General features: G+C 41.2%; 3 protein-coding genes across 3 annotated transcripts in view; all 3 read right to left on the bottom strand.

Moving 5' to 3' along the window:
• Positions 1–745: 745 nt before the first annotated feature.
• LOC114453357 (C-C chemokine receptor type 1-like) lies at positions 746–3,177 on the bottom strand. The gene is made up of 3 exons (XM_028433218.1): positions 3,024–3,177; positions 2,756–2,928; positions 746–1,850 (listed from the first exon to the last, which is right to left on the bottom strand). Exons 2-3 carry the CDS (start codon positions 2,917–2,919, stop codon positions 989–991), a joined length of 1,026 nt encoding a protein of 341 aa, XP_028289019.1. The 5' UTR covers positions 2,920–2,928; positions 3,024–3,177; the 3' UTR covers positions 746–988.
• Positions 3,178–4,357: 1,180 nt separating this feature from the next.
• LOC114453402 (C-C chemokine receptor type 3-like) lies at positions 4,358–7,679 on the bottom strand. Its single transcript, XM_028433279.1, has 3 exons — positions 7,566–7,679; positions 7,278–7,471; positions 4,358–5,601 (listed from the first exon to the last, which is right to left on the bottom strand). The coding sequence occupies exons 2-3, from the start codon at positions 7,448–7,450 to the stop codon at positions 4,749–4,751; spliced, it is 1,026 nt and encodes a 341-aa protein (XP_028289080.1). The 5' UTR covers positions 7,451–7,471; positions 7,566–7,679; the 3' UTR covers positions 4,358–4,748.
• A 6,227-nt stretch (positions 7,680–13,906) lies between these two features.
• LOC114453403 (collagen alpha-1(XXI) chain-like) overlaps positions 13,907–20,107 on the bottom strand; it is a 38,694-nt gene continuing 32,493 nt past the window's right edge. The window contains exons 28-32 of the mRNA XM_028433280.1: positions 19,033–19,179; positions 18,800–18,854; positions 16,921–17,115; positions 16,264–16,341; positions 13,907–15,366 (exon numbers count right to left, since the gene is read on the bottom strand). Of these exons, the coding sequence (XP_028289081.1) occupies positions 15,179–15,366; positions 16,264–16,341; positions 16,921–17,115; positions 18,800–18,854; positions 19,033–19,179 (663 nt within the window). The 3' untranslated portion in view covers positions 13,907–15,178. The remainder of the gene's footprint in view (positions 15,367–16,263; positions 16,342–16,920; positions 17,116–18,799; positions 18,855–19,032; positions 19,180–20,107) is intronic.

The raw sequence follows: 20,107 nt of genomic DNA, 5'->3' as shown, positions 1-20,107 counted from the left end.
TGTTGGGTGTAACATCATTTTTAACTGCTGAAAGGATGAGCTTGGTCTCATTATGTTCGTGTGCAGGTCATAAAAAGACAGCAGACCAAAAACATTACATGATTGTGAGCCACACACAGCTGTTCGAAGCCCATACTCTGATGTCTGGTGCCATGCCTGTCTGATGGCAGCAGGTGTGTGTATAAGAAACATCTGTGTTCACAAAAACATTTAGTCTTTGTAAAAAAAGTTTTGTTTGTTCATTGAAATGATATAAATTCATTTAAATGTGTGTAGTAAAAAGTGTAAAAAGATGTGATTTTAATTTCTTTGATGTGTAGCGTTGATTGATATATTATATATTTATGTGTAGGGGAGGGATAGTGTTAGTATTATTTCAAGAAAAACATGCAACGTGAAAAATACGGATATGAAACATGGTTATGTTTATGCTAATGTAAAAAAAAGGCAGGTTAAGTCTTAGATGGACCAGGACCTTAAAGAACCCACTGTAAACATGTCGAATGAGGAAGAACATAAGACAGTGACTCAAATCCTGCTCCCACGGACCAATTTGTATCATCAGAGCATTTTTAACTCAGTTCCCCAATTCTTCTTCATGTCAGGACAAACTGCCCAAGTCAGGTTGAACCCCTGTGATGATTTCTGTGAAGGTTTTTAGGAAACAAGTAAAAGGGATGCCTTGGAGGTATGATATAAAACTTTCTTACTGGACAACAATAAATCATGATTTACAATGAACAAATGTTTTTACATGATTAAATCACTTTAATACACAAACTTAAAATCAGCAAATATAGCCAAATATGGTGTTGACAAATAAATCCACATCCATGATCTGTATGATGTACCGTCTGTATACTCATGCTGCATGTTGCCATGTCTGTCAGTATGAATGATTGAATGAATGACGCCTGCCCTGAAACAGCACAGCGTGTGTAACACAGCTGTTTTCTGATTTCTTAAACACACTGTAGTTCTGAGAACATCAGATCAAGTCATTGGGCGTGCTTTTTGTGGACATGTAGGTTTTGCTGGATTGACTCACTGATATGTGCCCCTTTAAGGTCGGGAAGCGTTTCACCAGCAGCTGTCTGAAGTAACTCTGGAACTTTTTCCCAACAAATGTGTAGAAGATTGGACTGATGCAAAAGTAAATGTAAGCGATGTTGCGACTGATTTGTAGAGCGTAACCCAGATTCTGTCCCTCCTCACAGCTGCTGACTTCATCTTGCATCAGCAATACAATGTTGAAAGGAGTCCAGCACATAAAAAACAAGAGTACAATGATGAAGATCAGCCTGACTGTCTTGAACTTGGACACTATCTTAGATGATAAGACAGTGATAGTTATCCTAATGTAACAGTAGATGATAACCGCCAGGGGGAAGAGCAAGAAAAGGAACAGCTGCAGGTAAAATCCAGATTTTCTCAGAAGTTCCACGTCAATATTTGGAAGCTCACCAGGATACTCTTCACACAATGTTTTGTTGTCAATCACATAAAAATAAGTAGTGTGAAGGATCATCGGCCTGATGCACGCCAAGCCGCTGACCAGCCACACCACAGCACAGGAGATGACCGCATAGTGTTGGCTTCTCACTTGTGGTGCACCCAGAGAGTACACCACAGCGAGGTGTCGGTCAAAGGTCAGGAGAGTCAGGAAGAGGACAGAACTGTAGAAGCCCAGATAGTAGATGCTGCCAACCAGCTTGCACATGACATCGCCGAAGATCCAGTTGGAGAGCTGCATGTAGACCGCCATGAAGGGAAGGCTGCTCATGAAGATCAGGGAGGAGAAGACCAGGTTCAGCAGCAGGATGTTGGTCACAGTGGTCAGCTTCTCAAACCTGGAAGGTGGACAGTTCAGGAGTTATTAGCAGAGATTTCATAGGTGAAGCATTCAATGATGGTCGAGTAAACAAGTAGATCTGTATAAAACATTTAGTCCTTACATGTCAGCCATCTTTAGTCAATACTTAGTAACTGAAGTGGATTTTTTATTATGGGGATCTTCTCAAGTTCCCATATCCATTGTTTCATTGGTGCTATCTAAAAAAAAAAGCCAACAATCATGTGACTGATTTTGGCATCCTGGTCTGGGAAGTTATGTCCCCACAAATGTCCCCACATTAAAAGTCTGCCAAGGATATTTCTGGCTGTGCAAATACACAAAACACACAAAAATCCCTAAAAAATGTGTTTCTGGAGCAGCAGCCCCTCTCTGTGTCTGCACATCTGGGCATATTAACCTCCTCTCTGCCCATTAATCAGAGGTGGCCAGCTTCATGTTATGTTCATTAAAATGCAGATTTTATGTCCCGTGCAGATGGTACATTTATGTCCAGAGCTCCTTTTTTAGGGATCTTTTACTTCTACCAGCATAAATAGAAGTGCATGAACGTTTTGGGGCAACAAATGTGGACCAACAAGTTTTTGGAGCAGTACAAAGTACATTTCCTGTTTACAGTTTTTGTACAAATAACATTGTTGGTGCAGGATAGGTATCTCTGAGTAGCCTGTTGATTGGTTTAACTACTAACCAGTTATTGTTGGAAACAATTAACAGGAACCCAGCTGAACCCAGGTGTTTTTTCTAAGGTGGGAATTGGCCACATTAAGGCAACCATTTCTGGAACTCACTCCACAGAAGAGAAGCGTTACTATTCACCTATTGTGATCATTGGACAACACATTACAATTTGCACAGTGTGCACTGTTTTCATTAAGACCCAGAGATTGGTCATCCACTCACCGATGGATTATGATCAGGACCAGTCCATTGCCAAAGAGACTGATGACAAACATGAAGTAGTAAAGGATGGAGAGCTGAGCTCCCAGGTTGTTGTCACTGTCCCTGCTGCAGGGTGCAGTGTCCGGTCCATCGCTGTAGTCATAGTCGTATGTTGTAGTTTCCATCTTTGTCAGCTGGAAAAAGAAATGGTAGAAAATGATCAATTCTTTAAGATAATTTGTCATGGATAAGAGTTCTGACCTCTGTGGTAGCAGCTAGAAAACTATACCTTTCCTGGGGAATTAGTGAGAATGCGCTGACTTGCTGTCTGGACCGGGGAGAAGCCTCTGATTGTTGTCTGAGAAAGACAGAGCTGTCTGGCTCAATGTGAGTCCAAGTCACTCCATGATAAAACACCCTGCTGGAGGAAGTGCTACCAAGTGTGTGTGTGTGTATGATCTAGTTTTTTTGGTGCTGGACTCCTCTGTGTGTGTCATGTTGTTATGGTTATGTGTGTGTGTGTGTGTCAGCATCACTGTTTGGGAGTGAACACGGGGGAGGATTGACTGGAACACAGAACTTCAGCCTCTGAACACAGCTCCACCACAGAGTCTTCAGTCCAGACTCTAAGACAAATTCATCAGGTATATTTGACACGACAGTTGTAATCTTTACTACAAATGTGTGGCAGGAAGATCTTTACTGGCTGTTGACCGACTGTCGGTAGATGTTATGGAAACATTGAAAGCAGCCTTAGCTGTCTTGCACAAACTGTGTGTAACTGTTCTGTGTGCAGTGTTCTTGAAATGAATGAGGGGTTTTTACATGAAGTGTTAATGTAAGTCTGAACCTGTTCATTATAAGCTCAATGATTTACCATGTGTCTGCTGTGAAGCAAAGGCTCCACTCACCAAATTCATTTCCAAAAATATATTTAAACATTTATCAGCGGACGTGAATAAAATCAGTCAAGTGAACAAACACAAACACCAAAGAAGCTCTTATAGGTCCTCTTTTTATTACACAACTGGACAAGGCAAAACAAATCATCATAATATTTTATCTACACACATATGATAAAACAGGGAGAATGTTACCACAAAAATTTAAAACAAATAAATTCACAGAAACTCATTTCCAGGTTCTTAATCAGATAGAAAATAACAGGACATGACCATATCTTATTCATATACTTAAAGAAATCCAGCATTTACAGATTACTCAAACATCTTTCAGCTTTATCAAAACAAGAGCTTCAATAAATTATGATGAGCACACTCTGCAAACTGGTTTGGACCAATCAGTGCATGAGAAGACATAACTTGCAGCTATGTACATTTTAGATATAAAAACAGCAATAAGGGTTCTGATTGGTTTACATTTTTTATTGTGTCTTTACAAGTAAACTCAAATACTGCTTCCTTCAGTGGTTTATGAAACCTTAATGCACTGTCCTAACCAGGCTGCCCTAAAATAGCTCACACCACTGCACATACTTCCACTGCCAGAACCTCCCCAACAGGAGGAGAAGGAAACAGTACCCAGGGCAGCGTGGGTACCACTGATTGAAGACAGCATGCAGGGTTTTAAAAGACCAGAAACCACGCAGAACGAACACAAATCTCAAAGAGATGAGGACATTTTATTGATTTAGTATGATGACATGTGGGCCCAGTGTCCACAGCCCTCACACAGGCTTTTATTTCTTCACATATTAAAACAGTTTTAGCTGCGTGTTTTTCTTGTCTTTTGTTGGAGTGGTGTCTGTGAGAAAGCTTGTGTAGTTACTTGTTCTATTATTACAAAATAACAAACCAGAATCCTGTCCTGCAGGATAAGTGTGCTGATACCTCGGGAACCTGGTTCCTCAGGTGAGAAAGTAGTACTGACGGGTTAAGAACTTTCACTGACTATAATCAGGTTGGAGCACTTCAACACATGTTGATACATCGGCAGGCTAATTTGCTGATCTTTATCTCTGTACAGGTGCTTTTTGTTGGTTTGTTTTCTGGCCTTAAACATCATTTCCGGTAGTTTTTGTGGACATGTTCATTTTGCTGGATCGGCTCATTGATTCATGCTTCTGTAAAGACGGGAAGCATTTCACCAGCAGCTGTCTGAAGTAGTTCTGAAATTTTTTCCCAACAAATGTGTAGAAGATTGGACTGATGCAAAAGTAAACGTAGGCGACAGTACGAGTGACTTGAAGTGCGTAACCATGTTTCTGTTTTTCCTCACAACTACTATTTTCTGTCTCTGTCAGCAATACAATGTTGAAAGGCGTCCAGCAGATGAAAAACAACATTACAATGATGAAGATCAGCCTGACTGTCTTGAACTTGGACACTATCTTAGATGATAAGACAGTGATAGTTATCCTAATGTAACAGTAGATGATAACAGCCAGGGGGAAGAGCAAGAAAAGGAACAGCTGCAGGTAAAATCCAGATTTTCTCAAAAGTTTCACATCGATATTATCACCTGGATGCTCATCACACAGTGTTTTGTTGTCAAGTGCATGAAAGTAAGCGGTGTGAAGGATCATCGGCTTGATGCACGCCAAGCCGCTGACCAGCCACACCACAGCGCAGGAGATGACCGCATAGCGTCGGCTTCTCACTTGTGGTGCACCCAGAGAGTACACCACAGCGAGGTGTCGGTCAAAGGTCAGGAGAGCAAGGAAGAGGACAGAGCTGTAGAAGCCCAGATAGTAGACGCTGCCAACCAGTTTGCACATGACATCGCCGAAGATCCAGTCGGAGAGCTGCATGTAGACCGCCATGAAGGGAAGGCTGCTCATGAAGATCAGGGAGGAGAAGACCAGGTTCAGCAGCAGGATGTTGGTCACAGTGGTCAGCTTCTCAAACCTGGAAGGTGGACAGTTCAAAAAAGTTGATTGATGGTCTCAGGTTATACCATCCCCCCAAGCCCCCCTCCCGTTTAAAAATGCTGATTGATCACCAGGAAGCTATCCTGTTGGAAGATAGGAAGGAGGATGAATAATAATAACTTGGAGTTCTTGATCCTATCGAAGGGGCTTTTACTTGAGAATTGTTTCACTATTTTATATTATTACCCCTCTCTTTACATGACACAAAAACAATGAACAGTGTTTTTTATTATTATTTGAAAATGGTCTGATTTCCATGTTCAGGGTCTGTGATTTGAATGTTACTATAGAAGTTGTCTCTTTCCTCGAGCCTTCTGTCAGCCTGCCGCTGACATAGCATCTCTTTTGCCCCCGTATAATGTACTGTATTATAAACCCTCCTTTCAATCCAAGGCCCTGGGAGACTATGCTGACTTCCTCTCTGACATTGTCATTTGTGTTTCCATGAACACCGGGTTTGCTTGCTCACTAAGGTAGAACTGGAGAAAGGACATTCTTTAGACAGTGACAGAGTAGAGGAGAGTCTTTGGGGGCTGTGAGAGTCAGGCTCGACGTACTTGGATAGCTGTGACTGTATTCCACTCTCCGAGGGAACACGAATAAGACACTTCCACTGTAGTGTAGTTTTTTTTTTTTTTGTCTGACAGCCTTATGGCATCACCAGTCAAATCCACCTATATGCCCCAAATGGTCTAAAACTGAAGCCTGTCATAGATCTGCTCCTCTCTAGAACCACTCCTAGACTGGTATCATGCTGCCTTGATGTCCTTGCTTTCTGATGCCAACAGAAACAGTCATCGCTGCCATAAAGTTAAAAGCATTGCAGTGTGTGCTGTTTGTGTTGGATGTACCAGCGTGTGCGTGACAGGGCAGGAATGTTTCTAGACCAATCAGTCGTTTTAGTTGTGTTATGTAACATCATGTTTGGCCTGTGTGCTGAGGTAGCTGTCTCACAACCTTTGTGCAATTTGCATTGCTTTATGGTACCCGGATAAAATCCTGTAACTGGTGCTATTCAGTTTATGCTGATCTGTCAGTGTTCTAATCAGACAGGAAAATTAACAACAACAATGCAAAGCACCCTGCTGCATGCAGCCATTGCAATAACAGATGTAGCATGCACAAAATGAAGTTGAACAAACATTAGCAAGCTTACATTAATTAACCAATATGATAGGTAAGGGAAGCCATATCGGCTTCAGAAATGCTCTTTAGTGAGCACAGTGCATGTTCAGCCACACCTACTCACTGTGAATATGCAGGCAATATGGACAGAGTATACAGGGAAGCACCAACGTGAAGGACAACAAATAATGTTTGGTGCAGCACACATGCAGCCTCGCTGCTTAAAATGCAGAGAATGTGTGGACTGCACTGAGCTGATGAGGACATCTTTACCAAATGTCTGACTGGAGAACTGAGAAAGTTGATTTGGATTTATGCTTTGGGAGGTTGTACTTAATTTTCATTACACTGGTAAAGATATTATTTCTAAAAAGTTATAAGTCATTTAAGTGCATTCACTTTCTCACTGTTTACTCTCACCGACCCTAACGCTGACCCTTCACACCTGCAATACAGTAAACAGTACAAACAACAACCTCACTGTTTAGATACTTGTCCAGTATGTACGGACTTTGTTGGTTGACTCACCGATGGATAATGACCAGGACCAGTCCGTTGCCGAGAAGACTGAAGACAAACATGAAGTAGTACAGGAAGGATAGCATAGCTCCCAGCTTGTTGTCATTATCTCTCTCGCATACAAAAACCGGGGTTTCTGTGCTGTTGCCATAATTATAATCATAATCAAATTGTGGACCCATCTGAAATGTTTGCTGTGAAATCTGTCAGGAGACAGAAAAGAAAACATCAAGCACGACGTTCACAGTCAGTATGGACTTGAAATTGTAAAGCAGATTTTGGAATGAGTTCACTTACCGTACGGCCAATGGAGGAGCCTGTGTTTGTCTGACTCTGAAGGCTGTCTGTCTTCAAGTGAGCTTGAGTTGCTCCATAAAGCTGGAGGAAGTCCTTCTGACTGTGTGTGTGCGTGTCAGCATGAATGTGTGGGTGTTATCAAAGACCAAGGGAGTTTTTATTAGCTGACACAACCCTGTAACCACAGCTGGGACGTTCGGTTCAAGTGTATTTTGCCACAGTGTATGACATACTGACATGACGGACAGTGGTGTCTGTTTAAATAGAATTTAGATTAGCTGGTTACAGCAGGAGAAAATGATCCAAAAAGGGTCTGATCCAGATGGTGAGGGTGTAACCTTCAGAACAAATCAGGAGACTGTGATAATGTGCTTCTGCAGAGCTTTTGGAATCTGTCCCAGCACTGGCAGGCTGCAGTTTGTCAGATTAAGTATTCAGACTGATAACTTCTTAATAATAACAATAATAACAGTGACAGGGACCAGGGACATGAGCAGTCCACACTGATACAGACTGCAAAGCACAAAATCACAGGAAGACCAATTGTTATTAGTTTGACATCACTGAGAGTGACTAGAAGCTTATCACATGTAGGTGAGCCCAATACCTGCAGTAATACATCCGTGTTTATTTACATGCTGGTGGAAAAGTGTATGATATAATAAACTGTATTTATTTACTGTTATTTGTACTACATTTATGATGAGGAGGAACACATCCATAAAGTGGTCTGGTTGAATCTATAGGTTCTTTTTATGGTTTTGAGGTTCTCCCTTTCAGTTCTGACTGTATTCTGGTGAATTATGAACCTATTCACAAAGCATGGAGGTCTGAAAGAGGCCGTCTACCAATTCTCCCAACACTGAGTGACAGTGAGCAAATGGATCTCTATATCACAGGACAGGAAGGGAAATGTTGCTGTCACTGGTGCAGCTGTTCGGACACACATTATTGTACCATCTGAAGATTGAGACATAGCTATTATTGGACACTTCCTGGTGTCTTCTTGTACCACCAGGAAGTGTCCATCACAGTTCCTGTCTTGTTGTGGCTCATTAAGGTGTTGCTCCAGCTTTAGGATGTATTAAAGTGGTGACGTCACCATGGTGACAGCTTGTGATTAATACTATGACCATCCCTGACATCTTAGTCACTGCTGTTGGGAAATGTAAGGAATAAGACATGCAGTTAAAAGTGCTGATCACAGAGTGATATAAGGGAGGCAGGTCATGGGTTACCCCCCCTCAGTGTCATTGTGGTTAATACACTCATGCATGTAACAGAAGTGTAAGGCCCACGCTGCTGACCTTCTCTCCATTCATCTTAGAGATGAGCTATTAGAACACCATTGCAGTTTTTAGCACTTTACGTCACAGGTTTCTGGTTTGATTCCAGCTGGGACCTTTCTGGGTGGAGTTCCTGCATGGGTTTCCAGCTTCCTCCCACAAGACTTGAATTCTTGTTGGGTAATTTAACTCTAAAATTGCCTGTAGGTGTGAGTGTGAATGGGTGTTTGTCTGTGTATGTTAATCCTGCGATGGACTGGCGACTTGTCCAGGGTGCACCGCCTCTCACCCGTAGATAGCTGGGATAGGCTCCACCCCCAATCACCCTGCGCTCAATGGCAAAGCGGGTTCAGAAGATGGATGGATAATATCGCAATAATTCTAACAAAGCCTTCAGAACAATGTGGTAACTTCTGCTTAACAGGCCATTTCTTTGGAAACTTCTTTTTAAATTCTATCACAATTTGTGCAGCAAGAAAAAAAACAAACACCGTAGCCTTATGTTGCTCCTGTTTTCATTTTTATGTAGATCACAGTGAGTGGAGTAATGAGTCTGCCTCTTTTCTAAAGGCTGAATTTGCCACAAGTGATGAAGATGATGTCATTTCTGGTGTGTTATAATGATTTATGAATACGGTGTTCCTCAGGGTAGCGTTGTAGGTCCCTTTGATTTTTTTCATGCATGCTTTTTCTGGGCAATAATAATCACACTGCTTATACACAGCTTGATATTCATTTACATCTTGATTCTGAAAAGTTTGAAACCTTTTTTTTCAAGCCCCTAAATCTAATAGATCTGATGAAGTGTAGTCGTTTTGCTGTATGAAGATGTGTTGGGGTGGGGGGGGGGGGGGGGTGGACTTGTGACAGGAAGCCTCTGCAGTATCACCAAAGAGATTTAAAAAAAGAAAAGAAAAAAGACACGTGCTACATTAACCTACATGGTTCATGTCAGTTATTCAATCAGCAGAGTGTTAAACAGCTGAAACTAAGAAACATATTGTAGTAGATGTTTCTTTGGTCATGTACAGAGAACCTGTAAATCCTAAACTTGTTGTCAGCAGAGTGCAGCCATGTTTAGAGGCGAAGAAGATTAAGACGATAGCTCTCAGCATGAACAGAGCTAGTGGAGGATTTGCACATTAAATGTCATTTGAAAGGCACGTTAACAGTCTTAAATGAGGGAGGAAGGAGATCAGCGCTCTCTCACTAAACCCCGCTCAGAGCTCTGACAGGGGACTGGGACCAGCAGCCCGGGTCCACATTCTTAGCTCGTGGTCAGAATACAGCCTACACAGTATGGACTCACTCACAGATGTTCAGACTTTACCACTACTGACTGCAGCAACAACAGGAAGTGGTACAATATATGTAACAACATGTCTGGGTCCACTTGAGTTTGAAGTGGCTGTTAATGATCCTTATGTAAAAAAAAAAAAAAAAAAAAGTCTGCAGACAGGTGCATATTAACCAGAATAATACCAACACAAAATGACCACAAAGAGAGAAACAAAAACACAAAAATGATTTGCAAAATGTGTAAAACAAACAAGCACAACATCTGAAAAAAACAACACACGCGACAAATTCTAGAAAAAAGATGAAGAAAAAAAAACACAGGGACTGTATATGTTAAAGAAACTAAGAACAAAGCAAACCAAAAAAGTCTCACAGACACAAAACACACAAAATAACACCAAAAACTTACAACAGGACCACAAACGACTCAATATAATTAATAATAAATACACTAAAATATCACATATCTAAAATGAGCACACTGATGTAGGGAAGAATAAAAGGACAGAAAGATGCGAAATGACATGAGTGTTCCTGAGTGTTTACATGCGTGATGCTTCTTTGTTTCATTAACTACGCCTCAGCTCCCAGCACATGAGCTACAAACACACAGTCTTACTGTATTACAAGTTATAACATGCTCATATTACATAAGGACAATAATGTAAGCTGCTGAATGAGGCTGAAAATAGACTGTATGATTGTTAATATCTGCAAACGTACACATCATTAATCTCATTAGCTGCAGCTGCGTCTGGCCAGCTGAACTCTTTCATTATGTCATTTGTACTGAGACAGTGGAGCCGTGCTTCTTACACACTCCAGAGACAGTGAGGAGTTTTTACACACACACACACACACACACACACTTATAAGTGATGGAAATGTCATCTTATTAGGGATGTGATTAGAAGTCAGAAGTTAGCTGTGTCAGGTGCTGCTGTGGATTATAATATGGATTATAATGTGGATTATAATGTGGATTATAATGTGGATTATATAGGGAAGGAAACGACAAATGAATGCTGTCAAAATAATCTGTCATCCGTTGATTCCGAACTCTTGTGTAAGCTGGCAGGTTCAGCCTTTCTGTTTACTCGCCCTTAAAGGATAAACATGAATTCTAAACACACTTGATGAATTAATATCTGTTTACTAACAGCAGCCAATCAGACATCTTTGATACACAAACAACACAAGAAGTTTTGTGTTCATTTCTTACTATGCTGCTCAGTGGCAGCATTAACATTAGACTTTAATGTGTTCACACGGGAAAAACACAGTGTACAATGCAAACAGGCCTCCCTGTCCCACAATGCAGTGCTTCCATGAAGGTTAGATGGTTAAAAAGAGGAAGGTGGAGCATACCTAGCTAAAAACAACACAGCTCGCAGTGTCAGTCTCCCACGCTGCATGTAACTAAAACGTACCTACTTATTTATGTTTAGCTGTATTGGTTCCATGTTTGGATGAACATCCCTTAGCATAAACATATCAGGCAGATGTATTATAACCAAATGAGCCATTTTATTTTTGTCTTGCTCAAGGACGCTGCTCTACCACTTGAACAGGGTCCTGACATTGGTGCTTAGGCCCTTAATGTACAGTACAGATACAGTGTATAGAAAAAAACTACATTTTCTGTGGCCCTCTGTCAACTGAGCACAGAGTTGGTAGCTCTGTGAGGAGCTCAGGAAAAGAATATGTCAGCATGTTTTTGGTCAAATTTCTCTAGAAAAACTCACTTCAGGACGACTGACATCTGTATGAACCCAAGGTGGAAAATATGGCTTATCTAAAAAAGTTCATCATCAGAGCAGGAGTTGGGAAACTGCTCGGCTAAGCCTTCACTTTGTTTTGTTTTTTACACACATCTGTCTGTATGTGTGCAGACAGAGCTGCTGTCAGACGGTGCAGCATTAGCTTAATTTGTATTATTCACACAAGACCAGGGGTAAGAACAAAGTCAAGGATGTGACCCCGAGTGTGGCTGCATGGCTGCCGCAACAAGCTGTGGAAGATGAGAAGAACGGAATAAAATCAGGAGAAAAAACCAACACAGCACACAGATACAAGTCAGCGAAAGCAGCGTGCAGCTAAATCATGAAGAGTCTCCAGTCACATGATCATTTATTTTAATATAAAATTATTTCACAAAAAAATCAATACGATGCAATGCATTTTTAAATTGTACAAAACATATATATATATATATATTTATATAAATACCATAGTCAACATTTCCCAGACACATATAAAGAGGCTGTGAACTGATAACTCTGGAACATGTTACAAACACAGAGAACAGACATCAACATGTGAATGGATCCTGAGCTTTGATCTATTTAAAGGGTTAAGTTTAAACCTGCACTGGAACACTTTCGACACAGCAGGGAAGATGGTGAAAGATGAGCTAACATGTTAACAGAAAAACAGGAAGTTGCATAATTTTCATTTAGTCCTGCAGAAAGTTTCACTGTAATAAACCTTCGCCTGAGCTGACCCCAGAATGTGACACGCTGCTTATTACATCAATAAGATTGTGGATTAGTGGATTGAACATGATCCTCCACACGTTGTTCATAGCAACAGTCTTTAAAAAAATGATGGCTGATGGACCAATCAGAATGGAGTATTTAGGATAAGGACAAGTTTTGGCCTGACAGGTCGATGTCTGCAGCACATTATCAGACTTATTACATGGCTGTACTGAATAAATCTATAATTTTACAACATATTGATTTAACAATCCATTAATCAATTAATTAAGGCTGCAAACTAAGCGGTTGGACATCATTTGGCAACATCCAGTAGCATCATATTTATTACAGTAATAAATGTGACTCTTGCATTAGGACGTGGATGAAGTCTAAACTCTTGAATGAATCAGAGCGCTGAGGCTCAGTCATAATCTGAAAGGCACGTCTAAAATGTACAGTTTCAGAGCAGCAGCATTGTTTGGAAGCTGGCTGTGTGAGCCGTGGACCCCACAGAGAGCTGCTAACCTGTTTGTTACCCTATAAGGCATCTGGAAGAGTCGCCAGTCTGTGATGACATGTTCACCTTATCAGCCCCAACCATACATGGAATTTTAAAGTCTCTCATCTCAGGAAACTGGGACAGGAGCAATCTCCTATGAAACAATCAGTCCTCTCTGCCCACACTGAAGGAAACGGTATGTTTTGTTTAAAAAAAGACACATCTCATCATAGTTTTTATGAGGATTGTTTCGCTGATTTTTCCCGCTCTTTGTTGCTAACAGCTAATATGATGCACAGAGAAGCTAAACCCTGCTACTTAGATCTGACAGATGCTCTAACTGGCTACACAGACCTGCTGATGTCATTTTGCTGAGTCAACCAGTAAGATGATGTTAGCATGACAATAAATTACAACAGTGCACCATATAGCAAAAGCATAGAAAAATAAAGGTCAAATGTAGCCATCCATCCACACTGCAGCCAGATGCTAATAGGCTGTTTATAAAAAATTACAAATTAGGGTGATGCAGATGCTTTAAATCCATTGAAGTGGATACTCAACAGTATGAGGATCTCCTATTAAAAAAATGTAAAATTAAATTCTGTACTTAAAAAAGGCAAAAAATTAATGACTGTTTGCTGTCCAGTGAGGCTTTTAATGTGAAACAGCAGTGCAGTTTAAAAATGTTCAAATGTGAGGGGAATTTAAACTACTTAAAAAAAGAAATAATAAAATAAAATTAGAAATAAATTTAAATATCATTTCTTGTTGTATCTTGGTGTCTGCCCCTGGTCTTCTTCCTCTGTCCATTTAAACATTTTAATTACACCAATCAGCATTAATGCAAAAAATGATAATAAGAATGAATCATGACTTCTCCTCTGTAGCAAACTGGTAAGAGAAGCAGAACAAAACACTTCTGACTAAGCTCTAAGCAGTGTATTAAAGTGGGAGCTTGCTTCTAAAATATGATGGAATACATTTACACAACTGTGGAAAATACAAATAAAGGCCATAATCTGAGCCTGCTTGACTAATAAAGGCCTGCGCCTCTCTGCAGAGGAGGCCAGCGTTTGAGAATTTTTTGCAGTAATCTACATGCAAAGCAAAATATATTATACTGGTGGAGAAGAAGAACACAAATATAATGGGTAACAACAGACAGCGACAGGATCCATACAGGCCCACCTGGCCCTGTTATGGACCAGCACCACCTCTGGTGCACAATAGGTTTTTTTTTTGGTACTGAAGTACAAGCAGGCTGTGACAGAAATAACATGGCTGTAGTTTGAATTTACAGCTTCTCACATGGACTTTGGAGCTTTAATAACTTCCTGTCTTTCACATAATTTGCAGATACAATCATTTCTCTGAGGCAGAACTGCACTGAAGGCAGAAATAACCTCCCTCTTTGAACCACGCTTCGGTTTAGGGAGCTAGTGATTGCTCGTTTCTATTATACATGCAACTTAAAAATATGTTCACATTAAAAGACTGCATGCTTTGCGATGTTGTAAGTAAGCTAAAGTTAAACTGACCACATTAGCCAGGATTTAAAGGGAAGCTCTCTCTCTCTCATTTGGCTTTATTATGATGCAGGAGAACAAGAGACGTTTTTTATACATGTCAAGGAGATGTTAGCCAGTTAGCATAGCCTTCAGTATCAATAACTTAACACTCAGGTAAAAGAGGAGGTAGCTGTTCTCCCACTAGATACATAATACAGTTTAGCCGTTTCAGCTAATTTGGTGCTCATTTCAGCATAAGAAGTCAATATTTAAACTTACTATTAAAGATTTTTTGCAAGTTCAAAGTATCTTGCGTCTCTGAGCTAGGCCGCTAGGCCGCTAACAGTCTTTGATCATGAATTCCATGATCACAAATCAATGCCCTGCCCGTTTTTCAGCTAATGAGGTTACGTCTGCCTCCAGTGCAGACGCTCCCGCTCGCTCTGTCCTAAAGGAGTTAACAGTGATACAGTAAATGGCTTCATCCAAACACCCGGCTGTGTCAGTCAAAAGCTGCCTCCCCCTCGCACCCTTGTCCTCAGATGTTGGGTCCTTTGCTGTAATGTTCTCTGAGGTTGTAAGACTGATAACACATGGAGAGATCACAGACCCCCGGAACGCCCGGGCTTCCCCGTTTACCGGGATCCCCTGGTGGTCCAGGTTTCCCAGGGATTCCCTGGTTGCCTGGATGGCCGATTCCATCAAAGCCGGGAGGCCCCTGAATCCCTGCAGTGATGTCGATGATAATCATTAAAGGGATTAAAGATCTCTTCAGTCAGGTCAGAGTTAAGTAAAGTTTATTGAATGTAGAACTATTTTCTGCAAAAATCCACATGACAACATGTCCTCTGTGTGTAGCACTAGCTAACAGTAGCTTGTCAGCTACTGCAGACAATCTGCTAGCTACAATACAGACAAACAAGGCAGGAGAAAATGACCTTTGTGCACATTCTGGTCAGATAATTCTTTCTCAGTGCTGATTTGCTTGCTTGAACTTTGTAAATTATTCATTAGGCTAAGTGCACGCAAGACTATGTATCCAATTGCTAGCTGAGAGCTTGTTGATGACAATTCTCAGTCATCCAGGTCATAATTCGTAGAGAAGATTGAAGCAAGACGTCTTCCAGAACTGATGAAGCTGCTTGGATGAGCAGCAAAACGTCTTCAAGAAAACTCCACAAGTCCAGACGCCTTGCTTCAATCTTCTCTATGTAGCTGAGAGCTTGACATATTCACCACCTAATGTGGTCCTTCATACAGACGTCTGTGTGTTAGGTATCCAACAACAATAGCACAACAGAACTGTCAGCTGTGTCTGTTTTTGTGGTGTTTCATAATTCAGCTCTACGATCATTATAACGCTGCTCATCCAGACGAGAACATGCTGGCTCATAAATCCCATGTATTACCATTGTGTGCAATGAATTCCCTACCTGCAACTAAAATCACTCACATTAAGTACCCCTACATATTTATGATGTGTTTTACTTTGAAGTGCACTCATGCACTTCTCTGAAATCTTGTGGTTTGGTTGCAGAAATAGCTGCAACTCCTCGAAATGACTTAATAGGTGAAGACATCTTAGACAGTAGACATAGAGTTGGAGTTCTTTAGTAAACATACCTGGCTGTCCAGGCGGCCCTGGAGGTCCACGGTAACCTTCTCCTTTGCTGCCCTTTAGTCCCCTCAGTCCAGTGTCACCTGTGAGGGAACAGAATTCAAACCAGTGTTGGAACCAGCAGCGTGTAGGCCTGTGTGGACCTCTGGTACACAGCATGAAGTGGTTTTTGAGCAGATTTATGGCTGCTGTGGTCCAGGACGGGACAGTTTTTCAGTCTCCTGACCCAACGACTTTAAATGCTACACTTTAGCGGAGTGGTGTCTTCCACAGCTGATTAGCCGCTCTTGTGAAATGGTTATAAATCATAGACAGCTCATTGAGGTCTGCAGTATTTGTTGTCTTTTGCTCTGCTGACTTTCACTGATGTTCACTTGTTTAATGATCTCTTTTTATGGGTGAACATCAACACATCCAATTTGTTCATCGCTGACACTGTTTTGATTTTAATCGTTGATGAAAGCAGCACTAAATTTTGTCCCAGCTCTGGTTCATGCCGAGGTTTTCCTATTTATTGTGTTGTTTTCATCGGGGGGTGAATAAATACAGGAAGGTTTTCATCACAGAGGTTCAGACACTGAGGGAGACCTGCTTACAGATAGCATAAAGCTGTCCCAAGCTGCTGCTAATTCCCTTTTTAGAAATGATGTGCCATGTCTCACCTTTGAGGCCTGCAGGGCCCTGCATCCCAGGAGGTCCTGAGTAACCGGGAGAACCACTTCTGCCAGGGTAGCCTGGAGTTCCCATGGAGCCTTTGGGTCCTGGAGCTCCTGGCTCACCTGGGGGTCCTTTAACGCTCTGGCAGGGTTCACACCTGGATGGGGGGGCCAGTGTTTGGAGGAGTGCTGGGAGTTGGTCTGCAGGGCACAGCCAGAACATGCTAAGTATCCCACTGGTATATATTGAATTTCACATCAAAACCGCTCTCATAACTGACTATGACCACATCAAGCTGTGCAATCTGACCATGACAAAAAAAAAACTCACTTCATTCCATCAAATACAAAAGTGAGTGGCAGCTTTTATCATGTAACCCGAGCAATATACTGAAGCGTGTGAAATTTTAAATGGCACAGCAAATTTGAGTGACAGGTTTAAATAGCATTATTACTCAGCAGTGGTGGGAAGTAACTAAGTATTTGTACTTCGTTACTGTACTTAGGTAAAATTTTATGTATTTATACTTTACTTAAATAAAAATAATAGTGCATACTTTATACTTTTACTCCATTACATGTTGCAGCTGTTATCTGTACTTTCTACTCCACTACACTTCTACAGTGTCTGTAGTTACTTGTTACTTTTTATGAACACAGTGCTGGACTGATGTGAGGTATACTGAGCCAGTGTACTAGCACAGTTAGATTAGCGACTGTCTGCTAACATAAGTCCATCCATTAATGTCTGATTTTCCTAAGGGGTGCCCAAACGTTTGTCACACTGTAGGCTACATATCATGGATGCACCAGAGCATTCTGTGAGGGCCTTTAAGAAAAGAGCTGCTGGAAGGATTACTAGTGGTGACATCTGTAGAGGCAGAACTGATACCAGGAGCTACAGCTGCATCTTCTTTATCAAAATGCCACACTCACTGTGTGAGTACTTTGACTTTTAATACTTATAGTACATTTAAATGTAAGACTTTTACTTAAGTAGGATTGTTGATGCAACACTTCTACTTTTACTTAAGTATATATTTTATTGGGTAATTGTGCTTTTACTTAAGTACCAAGCTTCAGCACTTCCTCCACCACTCAGTTATTTATAGTAAATTGTAATGACTGAAAATAATGCAAGATAAAAGCCTAGAACTGGATGATGTGTATTTATAGAGGCCAGCATGGAAGGACTCTTTTCCCAAAGAGGGGCTGTGTTAGTGGGCTTGTGTTGACCACAGACCTTGGTCCACTTACTATGGAGATTCTTTTACTCCCTACTGGACAATTTATTAAGTGATTACATTACATTAATAGACAAATATTTACTATATATATAAACGTTGGTCTCACAATAGAGCAGGAACCACAGCTGCTGCACAGTAGCAGCCATTATTGGTTTTATTATAGCCAGGCTATCATCGTGATTTCCTGTTTGTGTTGTTTCCTCTGACATTATATGAAACAGGTTTGACTGCACTCAGTATGTTGAATTTAAGGTATTGCTATTTGATGTAGATAACTGGCATCACAGGATCTATTTATGAATAGATCCTAATCATATAATCAGTAAAGAGCAGAGCCTGTGCCCCAGGATAAGACTTTAAATTTGACTCTGTCATCTTGTTTTGATATAAAAAGCTAAAAACAGGAGGCAGCTGATTGTTTACATCCCACACCAGTAAATAATAGAATGATTCATTATGTGTTGTGTTATTTAACAGTGGGACCCTCTTTTACAATAACAGTAATCACTTAAATAGTCCAGCAGGTTGAGCTGATTAGCAGCGTTTTGTTATAATTAGTCTAACTTGATTACAGGTATTGTGTGAAACGTGTGTTCGGCGTTCACTGTCTGCTCCCCGGCAGAGCGACAGATACTCACTACGCAGCACATCCGTGCAGAGCTTCAGAAGGTGCTCATCTGAGGGAGGCTTGCCCTGGAACACACAGTCACACTGTGATTCAGATGAATCTGCTCTGGGAAAACAAGCTGAACCTGAACTGAGAGTTTGCTGAATCTTCATGTAGCTCTCTCTCTCTCTCTCTCTCTCTCTCTCTCACATACACTCTCACACACTTTCTGTATATTTGGGTTAAGAGATGATGGTCACTTACGGGTTTTCCAGGAAATCCTGGTTGGCCCGGTTGGCCCGGCAACCCGTCTTGGCCGGGAAATCCTCTTGGACCAATCACACCCATGTGGCCCAGGTCGCCTTTCTTTCCTTCAGGCCCCCTAAAGCCAGCATCACCTGTCAGCCCTTTCTGAAGCAGCAACAGGAAATCTCACATTACAAAAGAAGAAAAGATGAAATTCAGGCAGTAATTGACCAATTTTGTATAAATGACTGCTCACTGGAACTCCATCTGTTGCTAATGCTAACTGCCATAGCACCAAGATTAGTGTTGAGTTTTTAGGAGTCTTAAAATACACGAGTAAAGCTGCAAAAAGTGTTATTCTGCTCTAACTGTGTCTTATTTCAGATACATCTCATCAGTTGACTGATTTATCGCATGATAAATGAAAGGGTCGTCATCAGCTCACAGGAAATTACATAATCATGCATTAAGCTACTGTTTATATCTGAATGATGCTGGTGTTGGGTTCCTGTTGTATTTGATGGTACTTCCTGTTTCATTTTGAAGGTAACACTCCCTTGTGTGTCATTCTTTACTTCTCTTAGCCTCGCCTGTTGAGTGCAGCTCTCTTACCACTTACTTTTTTTTAATTAGTTTTGTGTGTGTGGCCAACAGAGCAGCCGAGCTACACAAAACATTTTGGGAGGGACGTGTATGACATGAAAGTTGGGCTGATGTTGATGTAGACTCTGGTTTCAAGATGGCGTCTTTTTCCCAACATGGCAGCACCAGGAAGTGAGATTTGTTTGGCCTTACTTTCGTGGAGGTAGATAATTCATCTGTATGTATACAGATTACGGTTTGAAAGACTTGAGATACAGCATGGTCCTGAATGCTAAGTTAGCTGAGTGTAGGCTAATGTTAGCAGCTCTGTCCTGCTCTCTGTGGGATTTGTAGTTTTTATGCTAAATTATACTCGCATACACTTGTGCTCTAAGGACCTGCTCTAAGTCATTCCTGCCGCCCGCCATCAGACTCCATAACTCATCTGTGACTCTGAAACTTGGACTAAAGCATCATCTCAGCTGCACCTCAGACTTCTCAGTTACATTCA

The sequence above is a fragment of the Parambassis ranga genome, chromosome 20 (assembly GCF_900634625.1).
Source record: "Parambassis ranga chromosome 20, fParRan2.1, whole genome shotgun sequence".
NCBI classification, from domain to species: Eukaryota; Metazoa; Chordata; class Actinopteri; family Ambassidae; genus Parambassis; species Parambassis ranga.
Note: the sequence above shows the minus strand (reverse complement) of the source record. Positions and strands in the feature narration are given on the sequence as shown.